The sequence below is a fragment of the Thalassophryne amazonica genome, chromosome 18 (genome assembly GCF_902500255.1).
Source record: "Thalassophryne amazonica chromosome 18, fThaAma1.1, whole genome shotgun sequence".
Lineage (NCBI taxonomy): Eukaryota > Metazoa > Chordata > Actinopteri > Batrachoidiformes > Batrachoididae > Thalassophryne > Thalassophryne amazonica.
Window position 1 is genome coordinate 43,767,598 of NC_047120.1, and position 12,616 is coordinate 43,780,213.

Sequence of the window (12,616 nt, forward strand, 5' to 3'; positions counted from 1 at the left end):
AGTTCTTTATTTTTTATCTTTACTGCAGAGAGGCATCACCTCTGCACCTCCTCTGTCAGTTGGCGGAGCTAGCAGAAAATTGTTACAGTATTTTGAAGACCAGTGTGATAAATCCAAGATTTAGATTTCCAGTAGTAGCCTTTTTAATAAAGATTCTAACTTTTTTCTTCTTTCAACAGATTGATTTGATGCCCCATGATGTCATCACTCAGCTGCTGCGGGTTCTCGCCATCGAAACAAAACAGGAGAAGGCCATAATCAATGCTGACTCGACAGACGTGGCCCTCAGCGGCCTTGAAGCCTTCTCCTTTGACTATATTGTCAAATGGCCGCTCTCGCTCATCATCAATAGGTTCTTTGTTGTTGTCAACACAGTGTCAGCCTCCCAAGGGGGAGGTCACTGGGGCTCTTAGGTTGAAAGTGTACATGCCCGAACGCGCACACACACACACACACACACACACACACACACACACACACACAGTCAACCTTATCTATTAAATCACGACCCGCTCACTGGAGCCCTTATTTTTGCAGTTCACGTAGTAAATAGGTCAGGTAGCAAGCATCACACTTTACTTACTATGTAGTAGCGTTTGGCTAGAGTGCACTTTAATTACAATCTGAACGGGCCAGTACGGGTCACATGCAAGTTAAAGCACATGTTTTTTTTGTTTTTTTTTCAATTAAAATGTACCTGCTGTGTATGGCATGCCAGAGCATGGCAATGATATGACATGCTATCACCTTTTATCATCATCTTGAGTCTCATGAATGTTACAAATTGCTCTATGAAAATTAATGATGACAACATACACACAATGCAATGCAACTTACTACACCTTAACTAAAGTGACATGAAATATATGATGTGGCTAAAATTAATCTCTATTACCTGTGCGTAGAACAGGTAACTCAGCTAGTTTTTAATAAATTTGCAAAAAAAAAAAACTTTTCATGTTATTATGGGGTGTTGTGAGTAGAATTTTGAGGGGAAAAAATCCATTTACTCCATGCAGTGTGTGTGTGTGTGTGTGTGTGTAAAAAAAAAAAAATATATATATATATATATATATATAAATATATACGTGTGTGTGTGTGTGTATGTGTGTATATATATATATATATATATATATATATATAAATATATACGTGTGTGTGTGTATGTGTGTATATATATATATATATATATATATATACGTGTGTGTGTGTGTGTGTGTGTGTGTATATATATAAATATATACGTGTGTGTGTGTGTGTGTGTGTGTATATATATATATATATATATATACGTGTGTGTGTTTTTTTTTGAGGGGGATGCGGGGGGGGGTATGATACATAAAAAAATGATTTCTTAACATTTCATTATCAAACTTATTATGACAAAGAAATGTAATTGAGACTTGATGTTTTACTCATAATAATAATGACTTGGATTTATAGCGTGCTTTTCAAGACACCCAAAGCACTGCACAAGTTGCATTATTCGTTCACTCACACATTCATGCATTGGTGCTGGTAAGCTACTAATGTAGTCACAGCTGCTCTGGGGCAAACTGGCGGAAGCGTGGCTGCCATTCTGCGCCCATGGCCCATCCGACCACCACTTGTTAAGGTGGGTTCTTGCCCTAGGACGTAGCAGCAATATGCAGATTTTTTGACTGGTTTAGCGGCTAGATTCGCACCGCCGACCCTTCGGCCGTAAGACGACTTGCTCTACCAACTGAGCTATTGCCGCCCCTGTTCTTCTGTTTAAATATGAAATTTATTATCAATAACTATAAATGTAACCAGCAACTGGCTATCATACGTCACTGTCATCGTTCGGCCTGTTGTACTGGACAACGTTTGTACAAAATAAATTTGCCATATATTTTGGCCCCGTCAGGCTGGTGGCATAATGACCTCTTGTTGCTTGTAGTTGTAAAACACCCACTCTGTTTGAAAATGAGTGGCAGCTGGTCACTTTTCCTCTCTTGTGCTTGGCAACATTGTAATTAATAATGTCATTGCACCTTCTGCTGGACAAACTGTAATGACACCATTTCTGACAGCCAAAGTGTTTTTAATGCATTGATTATTCTGCAAAATAAAACTTTCAGATTGGCAAAAATTCAGATATAGATATGTTTGGTAAGGACTCATATCAGCCGATATAATCGGCCAACTGATATCGCGCAGGCTGTATTCTATAGACAATACAACTGTGTAACACAATCACATTTTGTGAAACCTGTATTTTATGTATCGATTTAAATTGTATTAATTTTTCAGGAAAGCGCTAACGAGATACCAGATGTTGTTCAGACACATGTTTTATTGCAAACATGTCGAGAGGCTGCTGTGCAACATTTGGATCAGCAACAAAGATTTCAAGCAGCATTCCTTACATTCTGCCAAATGGTGAGACATTTTTGTAATTCCACTGAATTTCAGCTATTTGTTGGCTCCATCATAATGTCTTCACTCTTGGTTCAACCTACTCTCATGCAGGTTTGCTGCAGCGTTTGCCCTCAGACAGCGCATGCTGAATTTTGTGCAGAACATCCAGTACTATATGATGTTTGAGGTGATGGAGCCCACGTGGCACGTCATGGAGAACAACCTGAAGACGGTGAGTGAAAGAGCATAAGTGTGTCTTTTCTCACCGTGTCTCTCACTGAGATCTTGCTTATACAGTCACTGGCATTTTGCCTACTGATGACAGAGAAAATGCTTTAGAAATTACTCGGGGTAGTGTTGTGTTTTTGTGGTGATTGTTCTTCCTCCTTTTACAGGCGTCAAACATTGATGACGTTCTTTGTCACCACACCAGTTTCCTGGACAATTGCCTGAAGGACTGCATGCTGACCAACCCCGAGCTTCTTAAGATCTTCTCCAGACTCATGTCTGTCTGCGTCAAGTTCACCAACTGCATGCAGGTTTGTAGATATGATGATAATAAAACTGTAGGGTCATTCCATCTCAAGTCACCCAGAGGCTGCCAGGTCACTCTTCAATTCTGTTCTGTTAGTTTGATATGTCATTCCTATTACAAAGTTATGATGAAATGCCAAATATTAGGTCTGTATCTTGCAAACATTTGAAGTTACAGCCTTTGGAATTTTTTGTGAATTTTTCACATATTGTTAAAACTGTGTTTTCTACGAATTTTGCACGTTAATAATGAGCTCCTTATATGCCTCACAGCTGTGAAACTGCTCATGCCAGGCAAACATTTGGTGTAGAGTTTGGAAATATTGGCAGTTTTGGTGAATCTAGTGTCGTCTGCCTTCCACCAAGGCCTCAAAATGGTAGAAAACCCAAAATTTTATATGTCGTCTGTATCTTTTAGTTCAAAATCAAAGACATATACTACAACCCCTGGCAAAAATTATGGAATCACCGGCCTCAGAGGATGTTCATTCAGTTGTTTAATTTTGTAGAAGAAAAAAAAGCAGATCACAGACATGACACAAAACTAAAGTCATTTCAAATGGCAACTTTCTGGCTTTAAGAAACACTATAAGAAATCAGGAAAAAAAAGATTGTGGCAGTCAGTAACGGTTACTTTTTTAGACCAAGCAGAGGAAAAAAATATGGAATCACTCAATTCTGAGGAAAAAATTATGGAACCACCCTGTAAATTTTCATTCCCCAAATTAACACCTGCATCAAATCAGATCTGCTCATTGACATTGACCCTATGCCATGACATTGACCCTATGTGTCTTTTTGCAAGGAATGTTTTCGCAGTTTTTGCTCTATGGCAAGATGCATTATCATCTTGAAAAATGATTTCATCATCCCCAAACATCCTTTCAATTGTCCAAAATATCAACATGAACTTGTGCATTTATTGATGATGTAATGACAGCCATCTCCCCAGTGCCTTTACCTGACATGCAGCCCCATATCATCAATGACTGTGGAAATTTACATGTTCTCTTCAGGCAGTCATCTTTATAAATCTCATTGGAAAGGCACCAAACAAAAGTTCCAGCATCATCACCTTGCCCAATGCAGATTCGAGATTCATCACTGAATATGACTTTCATCCAGTCATCCACAGTCCACAATTGCTTTTCCTTAGCCCATTGTAACCTTGTTTTTTTCTGTTTAGGTGTTAATGATGCCTTTTGTTTAGCTTTTCTGTATGTAAATCCCATTTCCTTTAGGCGGTTTCTTACAGTCCGGTCACAGACGTTGACTCCAGTTTCCTCCCATTCCTTCCTCATTTGTTTTGTTGTACATTTTTCGATTTTTGAGACATATTGCTTTAAGTTTTCTGTCTTGATGCTTTGACGTCTTCCTTGGTCTACCAGTATGTTTGCCTTTAACAACCTTCCCATGTTGTTTGTATTTGGTCCAGAGTTTAGACACAGCTGACTGTGAACAACCAACATCTTTTGCAACATTGCGTGATTTACTCTCTTTTAAGAGTTTGATAATCCTCTCCTTTGTTTCAATTGACATCTCTCGTGTTGGAGCCATGATTCATGTCAGTCCACTTGGTGCAACAGCTCTCCAAGGTGTGTTCACTCCTTTTTAGATGCAGACTAACGAGCAGATCTGATATGATGCAGGTGTTAGTTTTGGAGATGAAAATTTACAGGGTGATTCCATAATTTTTTCCTCAGAATTGAGTGATTCCATATTTTTTTCCTCTGCTTGGTCTAAAAAAGTAACCGTTACTGACTGCCACAATCTTTTCTTCTTGATTTCTTATAGTGTTTCTTAAAGCCAGAAAGTTGCCATTTGAAATGACTTTAGTTTTGTGTCATGTCTGTGATCTGCTTTTTTTCTACAAAATTAAACAACTGAATGAACATCCTCCGAGGCCGGTGATTCCATAATTTTTGCCAGGGGTTGTAGCTATGGCTATAGATCTTTTTGTATGATGGTTTGTGATATAATGGAATATATTTGCAGATTTAAATGATTCACCAAGTTGTTTAAACAAAATTTATAGTTGAAATTATAAATTTGAAAAAGTGTCAAAATATGCCAATTTTCGTCACCCCAGATGCCAATGTGGACAGTTGAATATCATATTCATATTTTTACCGTATATACTTACGTATTTCAAGATGATACCGAACAACATGTACAAATTCGGGTTTTCTACCATTTTGAGGCCTTTGTGGAAGGCAGATCACACAGGATATACTAAAACTGCAACAATTTCCCAACTCTACCCCAGAAGGTAGCCTGGCATGAGCAGTTTCAAAGCTGTGAGGCATATAGGGAGCTCATTATTAACGTGCAAAATTCGTAGAAAACACAGTTTTAACAATATGTGAAAAATTCACAAAAAATTCCAAAGGCTGTAACTTCAAATGTTTGCAAGATATAGACCTAATATTTGGCATTTCACTATAACTTTGGAATGTGATTAACATATAAAGCTGAGGGTAACCTGGGATTTTTTTATTTTTTTTTTTCGAAACTGGGTGATTTCAGACAGATTGACCTTGTATTCATTGTTACAAGTTTAGCTGTGGTGATTTTATATTTGTCTGAGGAAGAAGAAATGACTGAGGGACATTAAAGTCATCACTGTATCCCAAGAGTTGTAAAACAATATGAAGCTGATTACACATCTTTTACACATGTTAAGCACTATGTTGTATTTGATGAGGGGAAAGAATGGTCACAAATTGATCAATATTGCAAAAAAAAAAAAAAAAAGCAGCACCGCAGCACATTTAGCTACACCTTATGTAACAATACAAAAACACAAAGGGGGAAAAAATGATTCATTCATTCTGCTGATGTTGTGCAAATGTAAGTTTGGTGACCATTAGACCTAGGCTATGGAAATGAAAAATTCAATTTGTTATTTATATAGTGCCAAATCATGGTACCTCAAAGGACAATACACTTGCTGTACCCAAGCACGTAGGTGACTGTGGTTTAAAAAAAAAGAAAAGCAACAACAACAAAAAACCTTAAGTGTTTGTTGTCGTTCTGACAGGAATAAAACATCAAGCAAACCAGACTCAGTAGGGTAGACATCTGATGTGGCCACTCTTCCCAAATAAATAAATAAATTTATGGCTGGATAGAAAGCTGAAAAGTTGAAGTTTTTCATACCAATGCCAATATTGCCCCTGCATTTTGTCAGTCTCTTACACAACATGTTCAATGTAGGCCCCGCGTTGGCCAATTACGGCCTGCAAACGCTTTGGGGAAAGTGTTCTGAGAAATGTTTCGGATTTCTCAGCAGATGTTTTCCTTCAATGCATCGATGCTTGGTATCAACATAAACTTCAGGGTCTGCAAGTAAAAAAGAAACATAAGTGATTAAGTTTGTAGCATTTAAGGATCAAACCGCGTGTTTTAAATGTATATTTTTTTGGGACACCCTATATATGAATGATATAAGGCACAACATTAACAGAACAGAACTATTACAACTAAATAACCAAATGTTACTCATTGTTTGCGATGGTGGGTAAACTGAATGGCCAACTGACATACTGACTTTGAGTAAACTGATATGCAGACTCATTTCAAGCTTCATGTAACTTCAACCAACCCTGTTCCTCATGTCCATCATATGTGCTGGTATTCCCTGCAACAAGGCCATACATGTTCAGGAGGTGGCACTGTTCAGCAGGAGGGAGGCAGGGCTAAGTTGCTTTTTTTTTATTCTGTTGAGGTGATGGGTCACCAAATACAGTTTCACATATGTTAAACATGGTCAACTAGATGAAAAAAAAAAAACATAATTTAAATCAAATGACTTTGTTTTATTACTTATAACTATATTTTCTAAATAATCATGATTTTTGTTTCATTGTTATTATTAACAGAGTTGAAATTCAGGAGTTTATATCTTGGAGCCCATTTACAGTACCTTTACAGAGCAGCATTGGGTCACAGCCCACACTCCAGGAGTCACTGGTCTTTTGTTCTGTTTTTGTCTTAGCGGTTCGCTCAGAGTATGAGGCTGGAGCGTCTCTCTCTTGCGCACAGGAGTGTGGAAGAGCCTCCCGCCCAGGCTAAAACCACTGAGGAAGCAGAGAACAAGAAGCTGACTACAAAGGTACTCAGAAAGAGCCAAAAGGCTGCTCCCCATCTGAAACTCTGCGTTTAACATCTCCACTGTGTGTTTACTGCTTGAAATGTGCTTTTGATTTTTAGAAATGGAACATTACAACAGCACAACAGTTTATCAGTCATTTCACAGCTGCTTCCTTCTTAACTCCTTTAGTTTTTAGCTGAACATGGGGATCCTGTCCAGTCAGACGCAGGCTTTGAAGCCACCATCAGCAAGTTTGACAGTAACTTCAGCGTGTTGCTGCTGGACCTGCTGGACAAACTCAGCATCTACAGTACCAACGACTGTGAGCACAGCATGATCAGCATCATCTACAGGTAAAAAAAAAAACATACATGATATATGTACATGCGTATAGTGTGTAATGTAGACATTACCGTCCCGTAAAACTTTTTTTTTTGTCACACCAGTATTTTTGTTGTAGACTTTTCACCTTGGTGTAAGCGGCTGGTTTGTTGCAGTGTGAGTCAGCTTGCAGATTTTTAACGTTAATAGAGATTTTAATCCATCAAATCATCTGGTGCTTTAGTCCGTAAGGTCACCTTTTCCTCGGGGGCAGCCTTGCCAATGTTGAGCAGCCCTTGAGATTTTAGATTACACACACCCACACCATCACCATATTACCTCACCAGTACTGCTTAATCATGACCTACTGATTTTTTTCATTAAACATATGTCTAAGAAACTTTAGACACCACAAATGGTGAATGAAAATTCCACAAAAAACATTTGCATTTATATAAATTAAAATGATTTCTCAAACAAATCGTGCATCAAAGATTCATTACAATGTTCAGTATTATAACTCTCTTTTGCTGTTAGCAGCATGGTGTGCAGAGTGTGTTGCGAACTCCCCGAGTTCCCTGAAAGAAACAGACCAAAAAAAAAAATTTTTTTTTGCAGAATTATTGTTGAATCACAAAAAATAAGTTTGACTCTAAAAGCTGGTGTCTGTTAGATACAAATTGTGTGTTGTAAATAAAGATAAAAATGGCCTGTAATCAACTAAAAACAGCAAGCACACACTGCATAACCACACACAAAAACTATGTATTGTATGTAAACTATGTATAAACTGTCTGATAACTTTTCTTTTAATTTAAGGGCACACACAGAATTGGCCATTGATATTTTTGCTGTCCCAAAATTATTTGCATAGATTCATTCATTTGGAAATAGCGGCCTTTTTTTTATGTAGAAAATGGCCATTTTGCCTTGGACTGGTAACCCACAGGGGTCTTGGCACTCTAGTTCAGTGATTTTCAACCTTTTTTGAGCCGCAGCACCCTTTTTGTATTTACAAAATCCTGCGGCACACCACCAACCAAAATAATATTATAATGCTATTACCTCTGGTTTTGCGCAGAACCCAATTATCGCAATAGAAAATCGATACAGAAAACACCGCATTTCAAAAATCCTCAAGCATTTTGCGCTCTGATCTCAAGTAGGGCTGTTTTATCTTCATTTTACATACAGTCCCAACTTTTTCTGATTTGTGGTTGTTTCTGTTGCATTTCTGAAATTGTTTCTCCTCATCAGTCACGTTTTGTGCTTAAACACTGCATTAAGCTCAAGATTGAACAAATAAATACCTTTGGAAAATAACAGCTGTTAAAGTTCAGAGTTCTCACCTGCTTTTTGTGATCTCTGCGTATGAACATTTTCATTCATATACGAGGTCTGTCCATAAAGTATAGGTCCTTTTTATTTTTTTCAAAAACTATATGGATTTCATTCATATGTTTTTACGTCAGACATGCTTGAACCCTCGTGCGCATGCGTGAGTTTTTCCACGCCTGTCGGTGACGTCATTCGCCTGTGAGCACGCCTTGTGGGAGGAGTCGTCCAGCCCATCGTCGGAATTCCTTTGTCTGAGAAGTTGCTGAGAGACTGGCGCTTTGTTTGATCAAAATTTTTTCTAAACCTGTGAGACACATCGAAGTGGACACGGTTCGAAAAATTAAGCTGGTTTTCAGTGAAAATTTTAACGGCTGATGAGAGATTTTGAGGTGATACTGTCGCTTTAAGGACTTCCCACGGTGCGAGACGTCGCGCAGCGCTCTCAGGCAGCGTCATCAGCCTGTTCAAGCTGAAAACCTCCACATTTCAGGCTCTATTGATCCAGGACGTCGTGAGAGAACAGAGAAGTTTCAGAAGAAGTTGGTTTCAGCATTTTATCCGGATATTCCACTGTTAAAGGAGATTTTTTTAATGAAAGACGTGCGGGCGGATTGCAGCGTCGGCTCGCAGCCGCCGCGACGCTCCGCCACAGGAAATACACCTCTGTTGGAAGCCTTGAGGACAAGTTGGAACATCTCCAGCTGATAAACAATTTCTCATATACTCACTCCACTGAAAGCCATCAAAAGCCAACTGGATTTTAACAAATGGTTATCAACACGGAGGTGTTTTTCCTGTGCCGCCGCGCCGCGTCGGCTGCGTCCCGACGCGCGGACCCGTCCGCACGTCTTTCATTAAAAAAATCTCCTTTAACAGTGGAATATCCGGATAAAATGCTGAAACCGACTTCTTCCGAAACGTCTCTGTTCTCTCACGACGTCCTGGATCAATAGAGCCTGAAATGTGGAGGTTTTAAGCTTGAAACAGGGTGATGACGCTGCCTGAGAGCGCTGCACGACGTCTCGCACCGTGAAAAGTCCTTAAAGCGACAGAATCACCTCAAAATCTCTCATCAGCTGTTAAAATTTTCACTGAAAACCAGCTTAATTTTTCGAACCATGTCCACTTCGATGTGTCTCACAGGTTTAGAAAAAATTTTGATCAAACAAAGCGCCAGTCTCTCAGCAACTTCTCAGACAAAGGAATTCCGACGAGGGGCTGGACGACTCCTCCCACAAGGAGTGCTCACAGGCGAATGACGTCACCGACAGGCATGGAAAAACTCACGCATGCGCACGAGGGTTCAAGCATGTCTGACGTAAAAACATATGAATGAAATCCATATAGTTTTTGAAAAAAATAAAAAGGACCTATACTTTACGGACAGACCTCGTATTCTCATTTTTTAAATATGTTTTTAAAGATATTTGACCATTTATTTCATGTCATGATCTCATAAATTCAGCATACGACGCGCACATGGTGTGAACAGGACGGTAACGGCAGAATCACACCTTTAGAGAAAGTTCAGAGAGAAGTAAAGGCAGCTTCATGTTTCCGTTTTGTTAACGTTCACTTGGGTTAAAATCCTCTCTCTGCTCCGCGCTCGATGCGCACTGAACGTGTCGCGCCTGCATTCAGGAATCTCCCTCACCCACCCCCTCCCTCACCCACCCCCTCCCCCGCAGTCTGCAGCCTGTTAACTCCGCGCGCGCGCGCACACAGGCACTGACACACACACCAACAGCTCCGCATTTTAGACGGCTTTTGAAGGAGACGGCACTGTTTTAATCGGCCGTCAGCCTCCTTGTTATTGTCCCGCCTTAAGACGAGAGCGAGGCTGCAGCATGTTTGACATCAGATTCTGAGTCGTTTTATGCTTTATGGATAAAATAAATAATTCACGGTAATCGCAAATATGAAAAATAATCGCAAATATGAAAAATACCCACGGCACCCCTGACGATCGATCACGGCACGCTAGGGTGCCGCGGCACCCCGGTTGAGAATCACTGCTCTAGTTCACATTGCTGGTGTGAAACACTTGGCTTATCTCTTGCAGCTCCCCCGCTGCATTTTCCACCCAAGGTGGTGTATGTGTCACTGGCCATTCCTTCTCTAATTGGTGATAGAAAGTAGAACGAACACATGTGTGAACCATCAGCATTATTCAGTACAAGGTTTTAAGATTTTTTTTGTTTGTTTGTTTTTAAATGGTTGTCTTTAAAAGAAAAAAAAATCAAACTCGCAGAGCAATAAACATTGATCCTTCAGTATACCAGAACAAATGTGATGTTTAAAATATTAATTGCCTCTACAATAAATAATGTAAACAAACTAAAAAAAAAAAAAAAAAAGATCTACAGGCTCCATCAGTCAACCTCATTTCTGTCAGAACCACTAAATCTTTCTCACAATTTTTCTTGTGGCATTGCTATTCTGTAGTTGCACTGAATAATTTATCCATCTTAATTACAACCAATCTTGTTTGAAATTTAATAAAAATATGAGTGCTGATTGATCTGTTATAATATCACAGATTGGATTTCAACGGCTTCTACACCGAGCGCCTGGAGAGGATGGCCATAGAGAGGAGTCAGAAAGCTTCTGCCTAGCATGTCTTTGTTTTCTGTAGATACTATAAATGTTATGTAGCAATAAGACTGTCCCTTTCCTGGTCCATTAATGTAATCCTGGAACCCCAGATGAGTGTGTGTGTATGTACAGAACATATGGGTGACAAATGAAAAGGAAACCAATGTAAAGTATCTTAATAAGGTACTGAGTCATCAGAACAGCTTCCATGCAGTTTGACATGGCTTCTACAAGTCTGGAACTTCACTGAAGTATCAGAACACCATTCTTTCAAAAGATATTCCCTCATTGGGTATTTTAATGATGATGGTGGAGAGGGCTAGAACATGTCTGTCCAAACCATTTAAATGGTTTGAGATCTTGTGGCTGTGAGGTCACAGAATTTTGAAACCACTGAGCTACTCATTACAATTAAAATGTATGTTTGTCTTGATGTTCATTAACATGACATTCTAATATGATTTTGGATCCCTATTCTTGGGGGGGATTTGGTGTTTAGTGTGTTCTTGTTAGCTGAAGCCTTTCTGTTGACAAAAACTTGAATGCAACATAAAAGATTAGTGGAGGATTGTAGATGTTGTATACTTTAGCTAAAATATGCACCCCTTCTGTCGTTGCTGTTTTATTTTCTTTTGTTTGGATTTTATTCATTGAAAATATTTATTTAATCAAAGACTTTTTTTATTTGTTGCCAGCTATAAGTTGAAAAATATAAGTTGTTATTAAATGTGATTTTTGTATTGTGATGTGTTCATAAAATGCTGATACACTTCCTAATAAAAGCTTCCTAATAAAATGACCAGAGTCGTAATGGAATATATCCATCAATCGCTTACTCCAGTTAAAGGCCACGGGGGGTGGGGGGCTGGAGCCTATCCCAGCAGTCATAGGGCATGAGGCAGGTACACCTTGGACAGGATGCCAGTCTATTGCAGGGCCATGATTTCAGAGATTTGTAGGTATATACAATGCCCTCCCAAAGTATTTGGCCCCTTGGCATTTAACACATTTTAATTTGTTTATGCCATTTCAAATACAAATCAGGCTTCTCAATATAAAAAAAAAAATTCTAAAATTATCATCCTTAAACTCAAGTTCAAAGCAAATCTCTACAACTAAATAAATAAATGAATTAAAAATAGAAAATCCAAGATGATGGGGTGCGCAAGTAATGGAACGCTTTGGTATAATGCCTGTAAAGTAATGGAACACTTTGGTATAATGCCTGTACATAATTTGTATTGTTTAATCAGTTTTATTGCCAGTTTTCTTCAAGCAAATCAGGGGATGGATACATGAACATTTCCAAGTCACCGATTATAACTTGGACTTCATTTACATCAATTATGAAGA

General features: G+C 38.9%; 1 protein-coding gene across 1 annotated transcript in view; it reads left to right on the forward strand.

The window, feature by feature from the left end:
- The window catches only part of tubgcp2 (tubulin, gamma complex associated protein 2), a 44,632-nt gene extending 33,098 nt beyond the window's left edge, over nt 1–11,534 (forward strand). The window contains exons 12-18 of the mRNA XM_034193932.1: nt 180–352; nt 2,275–2,403; nt 2,494–2,614; nt 2,778–2,921; nt 6,914–7,030; nt 7,199–7,362; nt 11,208–11,534. Coding sequence (XP_034049823.1) covers nt 180–352; nt 2,275–2,403; nt 2,494–2,614; nt 2,778–2,921; nt 6,914–7,030; nt 7,199–7,362; nt 11,208–11,283 — 924 coding nt within the window. The 3' untranslated portion in view covers nt 11,284–11,534. The remainder of the gene's footprint in view (nt 1–179; nt 353–2,274; nt 2,404–2,493; nt 2,615–2,777; nt 2,922–6,913; nt 7,031–7,198; nt 7,363–11,207) is intronic.
- The last annotated feature ends 1,082 nt before the right edge of the window (nt 11,535–12,616 follow it).